We start from the raw sequence: 22,547 nt of genomic DNA, 5'->3' as shown, positions 1-22,547 counted from the left end.
TCTAGAGAGACCAGACTTTCACAATGTACAATTACAGAGTAAGTTTAATAAAATACAAATTATATGTAATAAATTAATAAACATATGAGTGCAAAGGGTATCTTTTCTGAGATATAAATTATTAGAACTTAGAAGATAGGGATTTTTATAGGAATGATACTTGAACAACCTGTTAGGAAATACATCTTACCTGGCCATGGCATTGTTGGAAATAGTCAATTCTTAATGAAGATCTTAAGAGCACCTGCAGAGGGGAGTGACCTATTATTTTGTCACATAATCAGATACTTAAATTATCCTGTCCTAAAGAGGGCAAAAGTGCTGTTGTAGACAGTTTCGTCATCTATGTTTCTGAAAAGTCCTGGCTTGCATCTTATTTCTAATGTATCCCAAACCTTATGGCTCTCTTGCTATTATCCTTTCTGTTGATACTCAGGCAATACAAAAACTGCATGACCAATGTAATTCTTAAAAGTAAAGCGATGTTACAGACGTTTGCACTTTGAACATAGGTCCTATGCCCTTCCTGGTTTTTGTGTCTTCTCAAAAGCAGCCTGGGTGTTGCAGCAGCTTCATGATGTGCTCAAGAATCTTGAACATTGCCAGAAAACTAAAAAGCTCTAGTGAAGAAAAGCAAGCCATTAGAGTGTTGATGGTGAAGTAGCAGAGTAAAGGATACACTGTCCACTGGATCAGAGTGCACTTTGCTCTTTTAATTTTCTGCATTTTTAATTGCGCTCTCTATCTTTTCTTTTTTTTTTTTTTACATGAAGCTTTATCATTTTCCTTGCCTTTTCTTAAAGTAAATGTTATTTTCTGAGAGCTTTCTGTTTCCAGAGGTACAGTATGTAATTTGGGAAGTAATCAAATTGCTTCTACCATAAGTGTGTTCTAGGTAGTGAACAATATGTAGCTAGCTCTGACAGCCCTTCGTCTTATTTCATAATTGTATAAATATCCCTGTTATCCAAAATGACTTTACGATACAACACAGCTCGAAGGAGAGAACATTTCAACTTATTCCAAAATAATAGAATGCCTAATATTAAGTTTCTGGAAGTAGTGTTCAGCTCCTTTTTAACTGTGAAACTCCTTAGTGAAAGGACTCACTGAACACTGGTAAATCTGGACAGGTAGTCCAACAAAAAGCATTTATACCCAAACCTTTACTTTTTGTGCAGTATATTAATTTTCAAGAGTATGGCAGAACACCTCACTTGACTATAATTTGTTATTTATTGAGACATAGTATTTCTTCTTGAAGATCAGTCAGTAGATTGACAAAATATTTTGCAAAAGCTCAATATTGACATTCAGTCATCTAGCATCATAGAGAATGCTTCTTCTGAGATTGTATTTCTTTTGTGTAGTTTATAAGTTATGCTGTATTTTCATGTGCAGAATATTTGCAACTTTTCAAATAATACCCAGAAAGTGGAAGCAATTTATGCTTTAAGGTGTTTAGTTATTAAAGTGATTTTAGTATAGTGTATTTGTTGCAAATATTTCTAAAACGAACTTTTCCTTTAGCCTGTTAGAATCATAACAAATCCAGTCTTACACTTTGACAAGATAACTATTAAAGTAACCATTCATTCTGGGACTGTTGAGGATTTTTATGTACAAGACCACTTATGAAACAAAGTATTAATGAGATGTAGGCAAGATTCCTAGAAGCAATGGGCAAACTAATGAATTGCAGATTGATTTTTCCTTATCCACCAGGACTAAAAGAGTCAAATGTAGTGTTAACGTGAAAAGGAGATGCATATTGGGCCTTTACAACCTTGCTCCCAAAGCAGTAAGTAATCATTAAACTGAAATATAAAGAAATCATAATTGTAATGTCAGTATGGCTGTAATTATTCTTTAATCCCAGAAACTCACAGAATGAGTGTGTTCTTATAAAAAAAAATCAAAATGAAAGGTGAGAAGCAAAACATGTTATTTTTTCTCTACTTCCTGAACTAACTTTCATGATGAAATATAAACCTCTCCCAGCGTTATATGGAAATCTTCTATTAGCGCTCATGCTGTCTTGTCAGAATGTGTCTCTCCATGAGTTTGTGTTTTAGCTTATCCATCTCCCACTTGATGCTGAAAAGCTACCTTCTCTTTCTGCCTTCTAGCAGAAAAGGAGAGGTAAGGTTGATTTAAGCAAAGTTATGATTGGTGAGATTGGCCAGGTCTACCAATTTCAATCTCTTCCTTATTGTAACATATAAGGACCCAGAGCAGCGTTTCTCCTAAGCGCACACAGGGTGTCAGGTACACAGCCTTCTGGCACACAATTGCAATGTACAAACTCCTTGGGAGTTTATGGTGTCCCAATTTGACTGCATAGTTGTATGCAATAGCGAGCCCTGGTTGTGAAGGAGCAGTTTGTTTGGGTTTTTAAATATTGTCTGTGTTTTCAGTGATGGTCTTGTAATAACAGTACATTTTTCATTTCCTTTGTTTCTTCCTCAGTTCTACAAAAAAGAAATCTCTATTGGCACAGCCACATGTTTATTTGAAAACATGTACTTGTATGTGCTAGTCATGTATATGTGAGCACCTAAAATTAATTCTGGATCAACATTGAAATAAATCTAGCTGAATTTATTTCAGTGTGTGGAGTTGCTTTGTGTGCATTATGACTTCTCTGTCCAGTTATTTCTAACATCCTAGAAAGTCATGATCACTCCATGCAAGCAAGCATGTGATTCCTAGGCTGCTGCTTTAGATAAGATTGAGTTTATAATAGATATGAAGTATGCATTCTGAGGGCTCAAGATGAGATCGGTGTATCATAGTTGCATATATTAATTCCATATATATAATATCATACATATTTTTGACTGAAGCCTGTAGTCCTTTCTTTGCAACTGTAAGAAATAGCTTGAGACTATGGGAGCATAACCTGAGTTAATCTCTGCCTAAGTCAAGAGAGAGTTTGAAATAACATTCCAACTAGAGAGAGAAACCATTTTTTTCAGAGGGTGTTCATTCATGTAGTTAGTAATAAGTTGAACAAGAACAATGATGAGAAATTTGTTGCTTATCAAAACTGAAGAGAAAAAGGACAATAGATTCTGTTATATTTGACAATTTTTCAGTTTATGTTAATTTTCTGAGATAGTTTGGATGTCTCTTCTCTTTTTTCCAATATAGATCTCTCAATTTCCTGTCTGATAGCTTCTTTACAATTCTGTAAATTTTGTATGAGGACAAACTTTAATTTTCAAATTTTAACTTCTCTGAAAAGTTGAGCATGGAAATACCACTTTTCATCTTCTTGGAACATGTATGTTTAGTTAAGTACAGATATACCTCATTCCTCTGGTTTATATGCTTTGCTCAGAAGCAAAATATCAGAAAAATCAGCTCCAGTTCTAATTCTCAGAAAAGTGTGTGCACTTCAAAACAGGTTTTTAAGGGGACTTCAGATTATCAATATTTAATATTACTGAAATATATAGATCCACAAAGTAATAATTAGAAATATTTTGTAATATTTATAGATTCTATTTAGTAATAATAGAAATATTTTAAAATATAATTATAAAATAGTTACTTTATTTTGGCTGTAACACATCAAAGTTAGGGGAGAGAAAGGGGCTTAGATTTTGTTCTGATATTAAGTAAATTCACCATTGCAGTCCTGAGGTTAAACCCTCTAGATAGAACAACAAGGTAAGTCTGTTTATTGTGGCAAATAACTCTTGCTGGTGTTCATTTAAGCTCTTTACTGTTGTTCCTGACTTTGAAAGTGTATCTACAACTTTTTAAGTAGCAGGTAGTAAAAAATTAATCTGGGGAATAAAGGATTCTATCAAAAAGAAACCAACAGAAAATTGAGTAAACTGTTTTTACCTTGCTGTTCAAATGCTTATCCCATAAAAAGACTGCAAGGAATAGCATGAAGTCTTGCAGTTAGTTGAATTGTCTGTACGCGATATTTAACCTTTCCTGCACTGGTCATCATCATCATCATCATGGCTAGGCTTTGCGAACAAATATTTGGGAAGGGCTCTACCCACGTTTGTTACAAGCGCGTTGGTGGCTAAAAAGGCCAATACAAGATAGACAACTCCAGTTGCAAAGGCACAGCAGAAAGACTCCTTAGGTGGTATATTCTGCAAGGCACAATTCTTTCTGCGTTGTCTTTTCTCCTCAAGAGTGATCCTGCGTGCTTTCTCAAAAGCATCAGCGGCGTTAAACATAGTGTGTCTCCAGACCTCCCGATTGGAGGCCAGAGTAGACCAGTTATGTTGATCAATATGGCCAAGGCTGAGATGATGTTTCAGGGAGTCCTTATATCTTCTCTTTGGGGCTCCTCTCTTGCGGCAGCCAGTGGCAAGTTCACCATAAAGCACGATCTTAGGGAGGCGGTGGTCCTGCATCCTTGAGACGTGTCCTGCCCAACACAACTGTGTTCTCAGCAACATGGCCTCAATACTTGTGATTGCTGCACGTTCTAGAATAGACGTATTAGTCACATAATCTGACCAGTGGATGTTTAGGATTGTACAGAGACAGCGTTGATGGAAGTGTTCTAGGAGTCGCAGGTGGTGGCGGTAGATGACCCATGATTCAGATCCATATAAGAGAGTAGACAGCACTATGGCTCTGTAAACACTGATCTTTGTACTTTTCTTCAAGTGTTTATTTCACCAAACTCTTTTATGAAGTTTTCCAAAAGCACTATATGCCTTTGCTAACCTGTTGTCTGTCTCTCCGTCAATATTACCATCCGAGGATATGATGCTACCTAGGTAATTAAACGGCTGGACTGATTTGAGCTCTGATTCGCCAATGGTGATATGGGGATGATGGAAGACTTCCTGAGGTGCCGGTTGATAGAGCACTTCTGTCTTCTTTAAGCTGACTTCCAGCCCAAAGAGCTCAGCAGTGTCTGCAGTTAAACGCTGCAGAGCTGCTTCTGTGTCGGTGACAAGGGCAGCATCATCAGCATAAAGCAGCTTCCCGGACAAGATGGTTTAAGGTCTTAGTATGGACCTTCGGTCGCCTTAGGTTGAATCCTACACTGGTGATTTGATGGTATATAGTATTCCTATAACATATCAGGAAATCTGAAGAGGTGTTGTGAAGGTTCTTTATTTTTGTGGATGGTGTAAAGTGACCTGAAGATACTTCTGTACAATTCCTAGGTGATCCATGTTTGATTTGTGGCTTTCATTACAGTTAACTATGATTTGTACCCATACTAACATATTAGTAAATGTCTCAACAGAGACAAGGAATCACTAATTTAAGTGATCATAACATGTTCTGGTCTTTTCATAAACAAAAATGGGTTTACTCTAATGTTAACTGTTGTGAGGCTGCAGGATGTTTTTCTGTGTCAGAGTCCTTAATTCTGTAATTCTCATGTACGTTACATTTGCTGAGTCAAACTGGAAGAAGAGGGGGAGGTAAGCCTTCATTAAGTATTTAGTTTCACATTTTGAAGATGAGAGACAAAACATCGTTTCAGGGAAACGGAGTATATCTTTAAATTGTCCATTATGTATAGTCATCTCTTCTGTATAGTCAGCTCTTCCTTGTAATTTAAAATTTTTAGTCTTAGGGATACACTAAATTATATATCCTGTAATATTTCTAAGTGTATTATAGTATTCTTTCTGAAATTTCAGTATTTTATGTATATTCATACAAGTAATTAAAAGGAATAGTTTGCCACTTCAGTAGACAATCCTAATTTTCCAAAAAACTTGCTTGTTTGGAGTTGCCCATTTTTCTGAAGATGTAAATTCTACAAAGGGAGTACTACTGTTAAGCTAATTTGTATTCTGGTAACCATTTCCTCAGCAAGCCAGCTGGAATAAGATTGGTTGAATTATTGAACTTATTGGCACAGCTCTAGCTTTAACTGTATTTCCAAACGTTCCATGATCTCACTGTTTGTTTTCATGCATGTTAACATTTAAAACTGTGTTCTGATGGTCTAACTCATTTATATTACATTCTTTACTGGATATTATGTGCGTATGCTTTTAACACTCTAGTATTGGAAAAAGTATTTTTGTTGTATCTAAGAAAACAAGGCTCTGGACTTTACTGGCTTTTAAAGTCATGTAATTATGATGTAGTGGTAAATATATATTGTCTCTCTATGTAAATTTTTGTGCATGTTACATATACTTTTTCTACAGACATTGATGATGCTCAAATTCTTCCACGTCCACCTCGAGTCAGACATTTTTCACAGAGTGAGGATGCTCCAAGTGAAGTTTTTGGTGCATTAAATGAGGAACAGCCACTGCCACGAAGCAGCAGCACCTCTGACATCCTGGAACCTTTCGCAGTTGAACGAGCCAAAGGTGCAGTTCCTGTCATTGACAGTTCATCCCATCATGCTCCAAGCTTACAGAGTTCCACTGAGACCTCTTCAATGCATAGATCCACTGAAAGCCATATTACTGATACAAATAGCAGAGAGTCCTCCTTGGAAGTTGGGGATAGTATTTATGACCATCTTTGTCATTTAATAGGGCCGGTAGAATTTGCAAACACTGCCTTTGAACAAAGCCAATATGTTGACCTTGAAGGTGAAGATGATCTCCTTTCCTCTCTGAGAGAATATCTTAAAGAAAAAGAAGAACTTTGCGGTAACTTTGAGATAGATAAATGTAAGGCTTCTGCTCATGACGTTGATACATCAGTAAATAGGAACGATAGATTACCACTCGACGGATTAGAAAATAGAGATCAGACTGGGCAATGCACAAATAGCGTCACTGTTACAGAAAGAGACGATAACACAGAGCTGCACCTAGAACAAAACCCAAGTGGCTTTATAAGTAATATTGCACCTAGTCAGGTAGACTTCTTTACAGGAAATCAAGTGCTCAATAAAGCCAGACAGTTAGATATAAATAAACAGTATGAAAGCATATTTGATCATGGGTCAAGTAGTCCTAGCAGCAAAGAAGGGAAGAGATACCTGTACAGGCAAGCAGCCACTGAAGCTGATGTAGATTTAGTTGTGGAAGCAGTAGTAGGTGAAAAGCATAGAAGTGCCCAGTTTAATGAAAAGCTGACCAACTCGCGTGTTGTCCACGCAAAGAAAATTCTTCCTAAAGCACAAATTGACCCTCAAATGCCTTACGTCACAGGCACGAGCAAACTGGCACCAACTAAAAGAAGTATATCTGAAACTGTAACTCATAGGGCCAAAATCATGAAAATAACGACTAAAAAAAGAAATAGTGTTCATGTTACTTTTAGACCATCTACAGAATCGGTTCAATTTTACAATCCTCTTGAGAGCAAAGAGGCTGCTTGGAGAGCAAGACTTCGTAAACTTGGTGGCTTCAGTAGTAGCAGTAGTGGTAGCAGCAACAGCAGTACCAGTACAAGCACCAGCTCATCAACTGCCACAGAGCTGATTAGACCTGGAATATATAGACATCTAGATGCAATTAATGCTGCTTCAGCTGGCAGCAAGCAAATTAAGGAACCTACAGAAACTCAAGCAGCTGTGTTGCAGAAAGAAGGTATTGCAGTTAGTCAGTTCCATAATCGTAGTGCCTTTAGGGCACCAGGTCAGGAGTCGGCACAACAGCAGGGCTCCCTGGGTGGTGTTTATAAAACTGTTGTACATGCTCTTTCGAAGCCGAAGGCAAATGTTTCCCCACAGAGGCAGAACAGAATGCCAGCAGAGGCTCCACTGAGGGATCTGTACAGTCATGTAATGGGCTATTTTGGAAGGAAAGCTGCAGGTGAGCACTAAAAGTGTGCAGAGCGCAAAAGGAGAAAGGCAACACCAGTTTGGCTTAATGCAACTGAAGCAAGCTCTGATAAGCAATCAAAAGGCTTTGGGATGATCACTGCTTTCCCTGTTTGGTTATGCATGCGCCTACAGCCAGCTGATTTTTCTCCCAGCAAAAGTTACATTTACATACTTTAAATTACTAATTTTTCTTTTCAAGATATTTTGTTGAACCTCTTTGCTGCTGAAGACCATCAGGTTAGGGAAGAGGAAGAGACAGTAAATGACCTAATAAAGGACTAAGTCTTGAGACTTCTGAATTTTCATCTACCGTGCAGAGCCTTAAAATTCAGCCTACTGTATGATTGGCATATGCATATTTTATCAGAATATGCTATTCCATGCTGAGTGTAGTTTGCTTATCAGAAGGACCTGGCTCTTGACCAGCTAGGTTGAAATTATTGTATTTCTGGTTCATTTAGTGTGTTTTCTTCTTCCTCCCCATCCTCTTCCTCCTTTTCCTCCTCCAAAACAAAAAAAAATCCCTCAAATTTACATTTGGAGGTCAGGTTAGATAATTTTTAAAAAATAGTGTGAAACAGCAGTCTGCTACTAGTGGAATGATTTCATTACAACAGTTCTCTGAGTCTAATCATAGGGTTTTGTTTGAGTCTTTTTCAAAACATGACATAGGCCTTCCTATATTCATTCATCAAAATGGCTGCAGTTACGTCTTGGCAACATCTTTCATTGCTTTCTTTTTCTCTTGGAATCATGGATGTTCATGAAGGTCTCATGATAGTCTTTCTCCTGCTAACTGTGAGACCTCTGTGAACTGATCAAAAACCGCTCTAATATCTGTTGTCTTAGTTCACATAACCTTAAATGAACAATAAATTAACTTTCAGCAGTAATGCAGGTTTTCTTTTATTCCCATTGTTATGCTGGCATGATTAACAGAGGATTCTGCAATGCATCCTGCATTGAGATGTTAATGCCACCTGAGGGCAGTCTGTAAGCACAGCACCCGAGCGCATTACTGTCATGGGTCTCAAAAAGGATTTGCTGCTCTGCAGAATCTGTACTTCTGAAAAAGAGATATCTAAGAAACACCAATTTTAGAAGTACCTGTTATTTGAAATTTGCAACATTTAACAGAGCCTCGTTGTTAGAATAAACTACACCATGGTCTCAAGAGAGATGACGCTGAGGGAAAAATTATTATAAAAAGAACATGAACTGGAATAACTTGAAGACTTTAAAGGTGAATATCGTGAAGTCAGGTGTAACAGCCACAGTTAAATATGAACAGTATAGTTATATAAAAAATGTAACGCTGATAAATGACTGAACTTAATTAGTTGTTCATAACCATTGATCATCCAGTTAGAATTTTCATTCCACGTACTAGCATGTAATTTTATTACATAATGTTTTCTTTGCACTATTTATACTAACTGTATACGGTGCCACATTGCCATTTTTCATTAGTATATATTACAACCTAGTTTACTTTTTCCATTACGTTGCTTTTCATTAAGAATGCAATGAAGAAGAAGCCTGTAGGAATCATATAAATTTTTTAGGATTTGTTACTTGTGATACGGAGGAAGAACATACGCTTTATCCTTAAAGCAAGCATTAACAACTTTGAGTAGTGCTTACCTATAAGCTTCCTGCTCTTGAAGGTGGAACTGGAAATCAACTAACCCCTGCTTAGTGGGAAGAAGAAGCCGTACTAATTCTGAAAGTAGAGTCTGCTTTAAAAGAGGGACATTCTTAAAATGCATGTTCAGCAATTTTGATTTTTTTTATTTCTGTTAATTAGCAGGTTTTTTCATTTGTTGCATTTTGTTTTGAAAATGCCTTGATGTGTTCTTTACTATAAATGGTTATTCATTTGCTTTTAGCTAATAGAGAGGACATGAGTCAAAAGCTGCACCCTATTGATAGTGATATTGGCAGTAGCAATACAAATGTTCCTGACCTCATGGATGAATTTATAGCTGAGAGACTCCGCAGTGGTAGTGCACTGGTAAGGCTTTAAACTTGCTACATTTCAATACTTATGTCTGCATATATGTGTGAACTTGCCAATGACATTATAAATCAGTTCACTAAAATGTATTTCTCTGGCTTTTATGAATCAGCATTAAGAACTGCTTAATTATTCCTTGTCTTTGAGATAGATTCATGCCATTTTTTACCGTTTGTGTTTTCATATCTGTTAAATCTTCATTGTGGAAGCAATGCAGAAGTTACTGTCAGGTGAATAGTCTCATTGAATTGAACCTGTAAAGATCTCTGTACATGGACACTTTCAGAATAATAGTTTCTATGTAAATTTGCAGTCCTCAGGGTGGTATGTAGTTAAGTATCAGGCGGTAGTACAGTACTGTTCTCTACAAGTATAGTCAGTGCATCAGACTAAAAAACTGCTCCAATATATGTTTTTTGTTAATTTTTTTTTAATTGCACTTCCAAGTGTTGAATAATATCTTGTAAGTAGTATGTTGGTAGTCGAACCAACTTTTCATATGCTTTCTTCCTGCATTTTTCCAGAAGTGTCACGTTGTTTGGAATGGCATTCATAATGAGAAATTTTAATCAATTTTAAGTCAAGAATTTCTGGTTACTGTTGAATGCTTGCAGAATGAGACAACTCGGTTGAAGAGATAAGTGCTTATTAACTAGCAACAAAAGGGAAAATTAAAACAAAAGTTGCAAATTAAGAACAGAATGGGCAACAATTTAAATACAGTATTTCAAAATTGTTTAATCCTTTTTTCTGCTGAGATGTTTTGAAGAAGGTCGTTTTAAGAGATTTTCCTATAGAAAGTTGTCAATAAGGAGATGCTAATAAGGGGCAGAAGAAGATATCTGCAAGTGATTAAAATTGTTTATTTATTGTCATCTTGTATAAATGGCAAGAGAGGATCTATAGAGTTTATCTATATGTATGCTTTTTTTCTTTTGTATTGAACTCATGTTTATGAAACTTGATTATTGGTGCAAAGTATTCTCGTTAATAAGTCTTGAGTTACAACACAGAATGCTAACTTGAAGTCTATAAAAAAGGTTAACTTAGTCTGCAAATTAATAAAACAGGTATTATCACAGCTGGCCCAGAAGAAGAGAGAAAAGGAGGGAATACTATTTGTTTTGAGAATTGATACTTTCCTTATGTAGCAGAAAAGAGTCGAGATAAGTTTGAGTACTACTCTGACACTACCACTCATTTTTGTAATTAGCACACAACAATAGATATGCCTTCTTAAAACAGTACCCAAGTTATTAAGATTAGTTTTAGGTTGCTGTATATATTGAATGCTAAAACCTTATCACAAAAAGCCTGTCAATCTCTAATCAGTAGTAGGATAGTAAAAGAATGCAGAAGTGACTGGACCTAGTGTAAAAGAAAGGCATCATTAGTCTCACAATGTGTAAAGATTTCAAGCCATTTCATAAAATGGCCTTTCTACTTTTATCTCTCTTCCCTCTCAAGCAAACAGTCCTATCTGTGGAAAAGTATGCCTTAAAGAAAGACTTCAGATAGACCACCACCCTACTTGTATATGAGTAAATCTGCATGCCTTATTTCTGTTATATGTGGTCTTTGGTGTCCAAACGAGTATCAAAGTTGAGGTTTAATCATAGGGAGATTAACGCATGAATTAGTAATTTCATTTGCTGGTTGTATAAATTAAATTTTTGTTTTTAGCATGGTAGCCTATAGGCCAGAAAAGGCAATATTGCTTGACATTTTTTTCTGCTTGTGCCTGAAACCAAGGTTAACAGGTTTTCTTTAGTAATTTAGATATAGTATACTTTTTTACTATTTTGCTCTCTTAAGTCTTACCTATAACGTGTGTGGCCCATGATAGTCTGAATCTTAGCCTTTTACGATATATGTCCAAAAATTCATTGTATAAATTTGTATTTATAAATTCATACATAAATTTGTATTTATGAAATTCTCTGACTACGTGAGCTCTTTGGTTGCAGCTGCCTGTCTGGGGGTTTGGGAAGTTTTGGCTATGTATTTAGTATGATGACAATTTCTGGTTTAGGTACTTAAGAACTATTTGTTACATTCTGACTTCGGCAAATGTTGGATTGCTTTTTCCAGTTTATGTAAGTAAGCTATTCAAGATTGTAAGATAGTTTATGTCTCTTCAATGTGTAGAATGTGACAAGAAGAGGAAGCAGTCCTGGGAGCCTGGAAGTTCCTAAAGACCTTCCTGATATATTGAACAAGCAGAACCAAATGCGTCCTGTAGATGACCCAGGCGTACCTTCCGAATGGACATCACCTGCCAGCGCGGGCAGCAGTGACCTCATCAGTTCAGACAGTCACTCTGACTCCTTCAGCGCCTTCCAGTATGATGGCCGCAAATTTGAAAGCAAGTATATTTTTCCAAAAGTAATAGCATTTTTTTATTAAATGATTACAAATTCCCTTTTTTTTTCGTGGTAAAGTTGTGTGCCAGCAATTTTCTGTAGAGAGAGATTAACTTGCTAATCATTTCAAAATAATGCAGCAAGAAGAGGCTAATGTGGTTTTAGTATATTAAAAAAGAGAGCAGTGGAATGATACTTTTCAAAATATTACTTGTGTGCAAAAAGCAGAACAACACTGAACAGAAGTTAGAAAGCAATATTGTCTTTTCCCTGGAGTGCATCCATCTATTTTGCACAAAATATCAAACTTAAAGGTTACTTACTTATTTTGGAAGTGTTTTTAATTCTTTTGAAAACACTTAGGCAAAACTAAAAGAAGGGCTTCTGATATTTTTACAGTGACCTTTGTGTAGCTATAGATTAATCAAGATACTAAGTGTATTATCATGGTTAAATGGGTAAGCTTTGTTAAAATTAATGTGCTTTGTGTAATAACATAATGCTTTTCATTCATTTTGTTTATCCATTCTCACCCTTGTTGAACAGAAGGGGTCATTATGGTTGCTAGGAATTATGGCTTCATATATTACATAAGATAAAAATAATGTTTATATGATAGAATTTATTGAAGAAATTGCAGGTTTTAGATGTGTTGCTATTATGCAACTACGTAATGGTATTTAAACCTACATTTCAGCCTGACATCTTTCTTTAGTGTTGAAAATAACATTTGTTAGAGTATCATTTGTCATAATATTTTTAGTTTAGTGTTTTTACAACAAACTTGAATATTTCTTCCAGCTTGTAAATTTTGCAAATAAATTTTTTATATATGAGTCCATTATTTTTACTTTATTTGCATGTAGGTGCCCTTACAGCAACCAAGCAGAATGCAGGACATTAAACAGGAATGTCTTATGGAGATGTTTAGTCACGGGTTCAATCTTACAGGAAAGAGATTATTCAAAGTAGTGAATTATTTTGTGCTGTTACATTTTATGTAAATTTTGCAACAGTGCATTAGTAGCATAGAAGATGCACATACAACATTTCTATGGAGGAGTTTGGAGATCCTGGGCCTTTGAGTTTTTTTTGTTTTAGTGCTGTTTGAAGGTTCTAAGTTAATACAGTGTTTTCCTCACAGATTTCAGCTTTGGCACTGAGGCAGGGACACCAGCTTCTACTGATGTTGATGCAGTTTCAGGACAGCAGCAGAGTGCCGAGGAGCAAGAACTGGCCAGTCTAACTACACTTCACATAGATTCAGAAACAAGTAGTCTCAATCAGCAACCATTGTCTGCTGAAGCTGCAACTATTACCGGTAAAGTAGATTAAAAAAAAAAGCTCTAAAAAAAAAGTGCATTTATTTCTGAAATTTTTCACCCATCCTGAAGAATGCAAATTCCAGCTTCTACATGAATCTATGTTCTATTTAAGATGTTTATTTCAATTATTTTTGACTGCTATTGAAAAGTAATGTGTGAAATAACATAAGTCAAAAACCTTTGTCTGACTTAGTTACCCCTAGGATCTTAAGCTTGTTCCTAAAGGTATTTTTAAACCCTTCATGACAAAATCTGTACAATTATCAAGGAGAAACTCATACCACATTATGTATGCTAGATCTCTTACGAGTGTCCTTCTATTACTAGAAGTTAAATAACTGATTTTCAGGAAAAGTTTTTCTTTGAAAGGCTTTGACAGAGCTCTTTCAAACCAGTGTATCACTCTGAAGTATCATGGGATTCTTTTGTATACATCCATCTTAATGTCTCTTTATATTGTCTGTAAAATGTTATTTTGCCATGTAACATCACTTTCCATTGGTATAACTTAGAAATTGTTTTTATTTTAGTACTTTACTAGTTTTCATGAAAAAGTAAGCCTGTAAAGAAGGAGTGTTTAACAGCCTCAGTTGGTGAGGTCAATGCTCCACCAGTTTATTTTGCAGCTGTTTCTTGAGAGAGTGAGAGAGAGAATAATGGAGTAGCAACCACCAAGTGATGCGGTTAACCCCGACTGAATGGGCTTCTTTCTCAGAGACAATCCCTCCCTATGAGGAGTATTTTGAAGATTGGTCTCTTCCCAGGTTTTGTAAATCCAAACTAAAGATGTCCATAGTCATTTGCATACTCCTTGTTCCATGACTGTTACACACTACCATTCGTGTTACAACCCTAGCTGTAACAAGTAAAAAGTTCCAACAGGAAGTACCTATTTATCTGTGAAAGCTTGTACCTACATACAGTGTTTTATTCTCTGTGAGAAATCAAACTCTGCATTTTCAGAGGTATGGAAAGACCTCTTTACTTCCCCCCACAGTTTTCACTTTTTAGCAGTGCCCTTCGGGTGAAAGAAGCATGGTATTAGCTTTCATGGACATTGTTGTTCGGCTTGTTCAACAATGTTCAGCTTGACTTTTGTCCTCTTCATTTTCCTCTTTACTGTGTTCTTGTTGAAAGTCCTTGCTGAAGATCTGTTCTTTTTCTGTTTGTGTGTATGTGTTTATATGTTGATTATTTCATTACTGTTTGGTATTTTTGTCCAAGTTTGCACTATAATTGAATTGATAAGATTGCAATTAATGACTGAGTTGTCCATTGAGAAATTCTGTGGTGGTCTCTTCTTGTTTGGACTACTGTTTTAGAGAGGCAACTTTTGTGTGTCATGTGCATTGAACTGGGTTTCCTGAGGAAGCAATACTTGTACAATTCTCTGTCTCTGACTGTTCCACTCACCCAAGGATATTGGAGCCCATTGTCTAATTTCTGCTAAATTGACATAGAAAAAAACAGAAGGGTATTATTTTCTTTGATGTTTTATGAAAGACAGGCAGCTAGCCAGTGAAAATTGCATGTATGCAGAGTCCCATGAGAGGGAAACCGCAACATGAACTTCACTATATTAGATGCCATCAAATCAATGCAGAAACTCAACCTCAAAACACACGCATAAGAAACAAGTTTTCAGTGGTTCTGCTGATCAGAAAACTACTCCTTGCAAATAGTTTTATCTTGAAGGTTTATGGAAGGAAAAATTCTTTTTTGTATATGAACATTATTTCATATTCTTAGTAAATGAGAGAGTTTACCATTGACTGCTGTTTGCCAGTCCTAGAACAAGTTGAACCCATGGTAGTCTCAGTCCAATTTAGATCCTCATATGGTGAAGTATCTTTTAGTGACAGTCTCCTGTAGTTCCACAAATTTTTCATCATTATTTCTGTCCATTCTCTTCCATCATATGAAGCTCTCTTTCCCTCTTTCCTCTGCTCCCTCCCTGCCTTCCCTGCCTGTTCATTCTTTCCATCTCATTCCCTTTCCTTCCCTTTCTGTCTCAGTCTCCATCACTTTCTCTCCTCCCCATCGTTCTTTCTTGCTCCTTCTCTTGAACTACTTTCATCTATCCCTAACTAATGAGCAGAATGGAAATGAAGTAAGAAAAGGTTTCTTTGAACATCTTTTAAGGGTGTATCTTACCTTATCTTTGTAAGCATGTGGAAAACAAGTAGTCAGTAGCAAGAGGGAAGTATCATTACCTGTTGTGTGAAGCAGTGATCTGTGTGCAAAGCAGTAGTGCCCCTCTCTCCTGCATAGAGATGTTGATTTAAATTGATGGTAAAAGCTTCATTGCCGTGGTCATTTAAAGGAGATGGAGACCTTTGCAGTTTAACGATGTAATTGAGATTGTTTACTGCAATTTCTGTTTTGATAACGCTGACATTTTCTGTCTAGTTCTTTAAACAATTTGTTCTCTTTACAAAAAAGAACACTTTTCTCAAGTGAGAAGTATTCTCTCAATTAATCTCACCATAATTTGGAAAAATTACTGTTTTAAAAGACTCACTTATTCATTGCTGTCCCTAAAGTTCAGTTTATCTCTAATACTGAATTTCACATATAGTGGTTTTGGGTCCAAGTTACATTTATCTGAGAGTTAAAGTTAATAGGTTTGAATTCTTCCATTTTAATGTGTACTGATGTGTAGGAAAGTCTGGGTGAATATCTGTTCTTTTTTTGTCTGTCACATGACTGTTCTGGCTGAACTCAGCTTTTTATAATAAACTTTAGACAAATTCAGGATGTGAAATGTAAGATAGTGTAAGAAAAATACAAGTACCTACTCCCTCTCCACAGATAAAGTAGTAGAGACCACATAGTTGTCTAGAGAGGTAGCTCGGAGATGAACACAGAAAAATGCCTTTACAGCACTGCCATTCACACTTCTGATTTCCTGTCTTAGAAGAAGTAAAACTCCTCCAACTATATAGAACTTTCCCTTCATACAGATTTTCTCAGCTCAATCAGCAGATAAACATCAAAGATTATCAGTTACTGGTTTGAGTTTTTATTTATAAATAAACTTGTATGCATCAGTAAACCTGGAAAAGCATTTGTTCCAGGAAGATTTTTGCTTAAACATTTTGCTGGAGAGAAATTTAAGTGAGAATGTGATGAGAAATTCAGCTGCTTCAAAATGCTGAAATTGCTGCAGAACAAACACATTTAAAATTATTTGGACCTAAAATAGAGGTCTGTTAATCCTCTGATTACCTGACTGATTTCAATGTTCATCTCTCAGCTTTCCTGCATGTAGTTTGTTTTCTTTCAGAGCGCCATTCACAGGGAGATCTTCTTACTGTTTTTATATTTGATACATAAAAGCAGCTCAGTTTTCTGTTATTGCTGTGTTTAGACAACATTTCAGTAGCTCAAGAAAATGGAAAAGGCTTTTAAGGTAACTGTTCAAAATTGCATTTACAGGCTCTGAAAGTGCTTCTCCAGTCCAATCTGCTCTTGGATCCCGATCGCAGACACCCTCTCCTGCCACTCTTCATGCAGATCATATTGAGCAGAAGGATCTGCAGCTGGATGAGAAGCTCCACCACTCTGTTTTACAGACGCCAGATGATCTAGGCAATATCTGGAATAAAAAATACAAACCTGTTCTTTCTTTCTTTCTAGTGCAATATAGAGAAGTAGTATATGTGACTAATATCTCAGGAGTTGTAAGCAATCCTGTACAAAACTGTTTCATCTGCACTTAAAAAATATTTAATTTCAGAGATTTCTTTTAAAAGCAAACAAAGACCTTTTACATTTTATCCTGCATTTCATTAGAATTATTAGCAGTGGATTAATAGTCCACACATTTATAATTGTTCTTTTAGTTGCTCAGAATTGTGGCAGCTTAATCTAGTGTGTGACCCTGCCATGGATTGTTTTATTGATGAAAAAATAATAAGACATAATTTTAAAGTAATGTTATAATTTCTCCTTGAAAGTTTGGTTCTTTTCCCTTTCATATTTAAACAAATTTGTAATTACATCAACTATCTTAGCTATTGAATTCTGAGATACATTCACTTTGTAAATACGATGTGCGCGTTTCTCCCATATGTGGTCTCATGGAAATAGAAGAGTGTCTGACATATATTTCAGACCCTTTTCTTTAAGTAGCCTACTGATGAACAGAAATATCCTTTTGCTTTGTACTTCGGAATCTACAGCCTAGAAACCAATTAGTGTCTCTACCACAGTGGTCCAGATATTCAAAAGATGAGGCTATGTAATTAGGCTGAATTCAGATTTAAGTTTGACTTGGTTTGCCTGTGGGAGCTACGAAATTTCCAGAAGATCCCAGCAACTTCTGTTGCTGAGGTGTTTTGAAAATCCGCCTGAGGGGGTGGAAAGAAGATTCTGAATGCCTGCTGCTTTAAAACTGTGACTCAATAGCTAGTTTCTTTTGGCTCTTTAGATAATTAAGTATGATCTGAGTAGACGCGAGCCATCATAATCTATTGAAGGTTTCCTTGTATGGACAGTCTAGATCAATCATCTGTGTGGGGAGAGCTAGGTGAGTGTTAGGCTGTGGTGCTAGGTTACTGAATGTTGCCTCTCCACTGATGTATTTACTGCTTAAAGGACAGTAGCTAGAGACAGGTTTGCTCTCACCTTTCTCTTCAATTTGGAATAAAATACATTCCTAGTAGATTCTCAGGAAAGTAGTCTTTGTGTTTTTTTGGGGAAAATGTAAAGTTGAAACATAATTTTACTTGAAAGCAGGCAAGTGAAGTTCTGGAGATTCATTGACTCCGAAGAATGTAGGACAACACTTAATAAAGGAGTGGCCTTACTGGGTCCATCTGATCTGTATTAGAGCTCCAGAAGTGACCTTAAATGTTATTTATGGAAAGAATATAAGAAACAGGACAATTTTTCCTCTACAGAGTTTATAATAGACATAGAGTTTAACATATGCAGTGTTGAGGTGGCTGAATGGGTAAAAAATTGCTTACTCTAAAAGCCTGATCTTTTGGTTTTAAGAAGACTATGTATGTAAAAGTTACATCAGAAGTTTTGTTTTTCTGGAGTTGTATCTCACTATACTTTTTTTAATCTGTTACAGAAACTAGTGAATTCCCCTCAGAATGTTGCAGTGTGATGGCTGGGGGAACACTTACAGGATGGCATGCAGATGTTGCTACTGTGATGTGGAGGCGAATGCTAGGAATTTTGGGAGATGTCAACAGCATCATGGATCCAGAGATTCATGCCCAGGTTTTTGATTACCTGTGTGAACTGTGGCAGAATCTGGCCAAGGTAAAAGAGCTGAACCTTTTCTCTGACCTGACCTGTTAGGGCAGGATTTTCAAAAGGAAAAAGCCAACATCTTATATATTTCCCTTTAATAATTCTCGTTTTGTTTTGTTTTTAATAATTGCAGATAAGAGACAATCTTGGTATTTCAACAGATAACCTAACTTCACCGTCTCCCCCAGTTTTAATTCCACCACTGAGAATTCTAACACCATGGCTATTCAAGGTAAATTTTAGCACTAAACTATGAAACAGAAATGAAAGTTAATGTAGGTGCAGAGGAGTGTTTAATGCAATTTCGAAAATTTTGAACAATAAATATTTTTTTAAAATTGTAGGCAACAATGCTGACTGATAAATACAAACAAGGAAAGCTACATGCTTATAAACTTATTTGTAAGACAATGAAACGAAGACAAGATGTTTCTCCAAACAGGGATTTTTTAACTCATTTCTACAATATAATGCACTGTGGACTTCTTCACGTTGATCAAGTAAGTTTAAGTGTGAAGTTCAAGGTAATATAAATAACTGAAAATAAAATTATTTTCTCAAAAGTACTCAATGGATTTCCAGCTGAGTAATTTAATGTTTTTAAAAATAGTTATGCCGTTGATACTTTTTTAAAAAGAAATTTTTGATAAATGGTCTTCATGTCCTTGGTTGTAATCAGAAATCCTTTTTTTTTAGTCCATTTCAAGCAAATATGAAGGCAGAAAATGTACTTTCTCATTTTCATCGATTATATGTTACAGATTGAAGTATGCAAGAAAGAGAAGGAAGCAGCTCTCTCTAAAGTCTACTGTTCTTACTTGCTCCCTGAAGCAACAGTTTAGCTAGTAAATTGTGCTCACTGCATTGGAGGGCTTTGTTTCTACAGCAAGAATAAGAACCAGCAAGCTGAGATGTACTGAGCAGATCTAATCAGTGGGAGGAGATCTTTTTCATAGGTTTTAATATTAACAAGTATGAAAATATTGGATGGCTTAAACACTCTTTTTAAAGCTTTGCATCAGAAGTGTGAAAATGTTGAATTTGAGAACTTCTTTGAGGAGTGGTTATAGGCATAGTGAGATCAAAGGTTCAAACAATCCTGTTTTCATTAACTGGGCAAAATAGAATTAGTCCAAAATTATTCCACAGATGGCTATGGATAGGACAGATGTCCAGTTTCTGTCCTCCAAAAACCAGTTTGTGCTGCTTTTCTTGCTGGACAGCACATCTTCCTATAACATACTGCCATTTAGTTGGATATTACTACTCGTGAAGAATTATTCAGAGGAGAAAAAAGGGTTTGTTTTCTTTGGCATATCTGTGAACTTGGGATGGTTTTTAATAATTTTATACTTTTCCAGTACTTTTGAAGAAATTGCATCATGTACAGAAATTTTAAAAGTGCTTCACTAAGTCTACAAGAACACAATATACTGTGTTGAATAACTACATACGGGCAATCTTATAAAACACTTTATTATCTTTCTTTCTTTATATTTTGATTCCATATGGAGATATGTAAGAGGCTAATATCTTTTTGTTGACTATAGTCAGGTAGTACTTAGTGGAGAGGATTAAGCATGTTTTTAAGAAGGTACAATAGCTGGTTATCTCACTATATCTGTTCGGTACATACTCAAATGGATGGTTAATCAGTTATAGAAATCTTAAAGCTAAATGTAAATTAACATAAGATCTGAACTATTGTCCAAGATTAAATTGACCTATAAAGTATACCACAGTCTACTTACATTAATATGAGTATACTTAAGGAATTTATCTTTTTGTGCTACTCTTCACTCGTAATGAGCATCTTAATGGCCACAATGAATTTGATTTCTCACGTTTTTACTTTCTACCCTTGATAAATACTTGCCTTTTTTTCTTCATTTTTCATCTTGATTCATGTTGATACTCTTCCTTTTTCCCCCTTTTTCCTCTGCAAGGATATTGTCAATACAATCATTAAGCACTGCTCTCCCCAGTTCTTTTCACTTGGTTTGCCTGGTGCTACCATGCTTATTATGGATTTCATTGTAGCAGCAGGAAGAGTGGCTGCTTCGTCGTTCCTCAATGTAAGTATTCATCAGTTAATTCTCATCTGTGGATGAGTGGGAAGAATTTGAGAGAAAACTGAACAGTATTTTAACTTGACTGGGGTGTTAACTTGATCTCAGTATTCAGTGTAACGGTTTTCAAATACAGATAATGTCAGTGATTTATTCTAGAACACTACACATGCAAGTCCTCTCCAGAAAATAGGTGAAGAATGCAAAAATTACTGTTGAAGCAGAAAATCTTCTTTTACTTCAGAGTTCTCAGAATTGTGACTGCCATTTTTCTGTGCTTTAACATACTTTAAAGTAAATGTCCATTTTGCCCAAGATTTCATTTTAAAAGAGTATTTATCCCTCCATATCTCTGCTATGCAATGACTTTCATGATTAGGCTTGAGAACTCAAATCTGCTAGCATTTGCACTATTTGAATGTACTTGTGATATTGTTACTCAGGCAGGTTCAGCCTTATATAGTAATACTGCTGTGTGCTGTTGACCTTGCATGATTGTACTCTCTCAAAGCTTCCCAATAATTCCCTCCAACTGTCTGTGAGTTTTGACTGTTTATCCCATCATTTCCCCTCTAATCAGCTATGAAATGCAGCCTCCCTCAAGGTACTATCTGAAGCCTCTGTCAGCTTCTTACACTGTAGCCTTTTCTGTTTCATGTCACAGCTAGTAATTTTCCACATCTTGTTCAATTAGCTGAACCTAAGACTTTAGCCTAGTTAGCAGTTCAGTCATTTCTCTGTAGTCCTAACAATTCCTTTGCTTCCTTTTGACTGTCTTGGAAAGTGGGATCATGGGGTGTGCATGAGTAGCAATCCAAGGGGCTGTGGTCTCTGTTTACTAACTCTGCAAAATTTGCAGGAGAAAGGAAACAGCTAAACAGAGTTTAGCTATTGTTCTCTTTTAAGGCAGCTAGAAATGTCAGCTTCCTGATTGCAGCAAGAATATATATATTTCTCCCCACCTTTTTTTCTTTTTTTAGGCACCAAGAGTTGAAGCACAGGTTCTTTTAGGATCTCTAGTTTGTTTTCCCAATTTATATCGTGAACTACCAGCTCTTCACCCAAATATTCCTGACATTGCTGTGTCTCACTTTACGGATGTTAAGGTAGGAATTTTAAGAATATTTTGCTAGTATTCAGCTAGTATATGTTTAATATGGTGTTTTTCCAGAAAATACTAACTAAAATTTTAAGACCCTAAAATTTTTGAGAAATAATTTCAAATAGATTATAAGACTCAAGATCTCATAAAATCTTGTAAAGTATGTAAACATACTTTATAATTGCTATTAACTTAATAATAAACTGTTTTCTTACGTTTATAAAAGGAAATTATGTGTTATCTCACCCTTTCAAGCCTACTCTCATTAGGGCTATTTGCGGGTCTCAGTTTTAATCAGCTGAGACAGAAGTTTGAGAGGCTTAAGATTCGTTATTTAATTTATTGAGAGTTCACAACTGGTAAAATCTGCCTGTGTTCCTAGGGGCTTTAGAAAACTTCTGTACATCAATGTGTTCTTTTAGCCAAAAGGCAAAGATTAATGGAGACCTTACCCTGTATATCATGAAACAGACTTGGCTAGTATGCCAGTATACGGAAACTGCACAGAGCTCAGTCTAAGAAAGGCTCCCCTTAAGTTTTTGAAACTGTTTCAATTTAGGGAGAAATGATGACTTGAGAGTTGCTTTATACCTTGCTCCTCTTTGGAGACTGATTTCGAATTCTTTCTTTCTTATTTCTATTATATAATGGCTGTTTATTTGAAC

At 35.9% G+C, this 22,547-nt stretch overlaps 1 protein-coding gene across 19 annotated transcripts in view; it reads left to right on the top strand.

Moving 5' to 3' along the window:
* The window catches only part of RALGAPA1 (Ral GTPase activating protein catalytic alpha subunit 1), a 151,575-nt gene that overhangs the window by 44,608 nt on the left and 84,420 nt on the right, over window positions 1–22,547 (top strand). For 10 of the 19 annotated variants that reach the window (XR_003532151.1, XM_027670816.1, XM_027670806.1 and 7 more), the window contains 10 exons: window positions 6,159–7,727; window positions 9,628–9,752; window positions 11,904–12,120; window positions 13,263–13,439; window positions 16,882–17,034; window positions 18,527–18,720; window positions 18,845–18,943; window positions 19,056–19,211; window positions 20,658–20,786; window positions 21,761–21,886. Coding sequence is in view for 18 of the 19 variants with exons in the window: in XM_027670816.1 (XP_027526617.1) it covers window positions 6,159–7,727; window positions 9,628–9,752; window positions 11,904–12,120; window positions 13,263–13,439; window positions 16,882–17,034; window positions 18,527–18,720; window positions 18,845–18,943; window positions 19,056–19,211; window positions 20,658–20,786; window positions 21,761–21,886 (2,945 nt within the window). In the remaining variant the exon portion in view is untranslated. The remainder of the gene's footprint in view (window positions 1–6,158; window positions 7,728–9,627; window positions 9,753–11,903; window positions 12,121–13,262; window positions 13,440–16,881; window positions 17,035–18,526; window positions 18,721–18,844; window positions 18,944–19,055; window positions 19,212–20,657; window positions 20,787–21,760; window positions 21,887–22,547) is intronic. The other 9 variants (XM_027670900.1, XM_027670861.1, XM_027670890.1 and 6 more) reach the window with 2 other exon arrangements.

This window comes from Neopelma chrysocephalum, unplaced genomic scaffold (genome assembly GCF_003984885.1).
Source record: "Neopelma chrysocephalum unplaced genomic scaffold, ASM398488v2 Primary Assembly neopelma1_24, whole genome shotgun sequence".
NCBI lineage: Eukaryota > Metazoa > Chordata > Aves > Passeriformes > Pipridae > Neopelma > Neopelma chrysocephalum.
The sequence above is the reverse complement of the archived record's forward strand: the minus strand, read 5'-3'. Positions and strand labels throughout refer to the sequence as shown.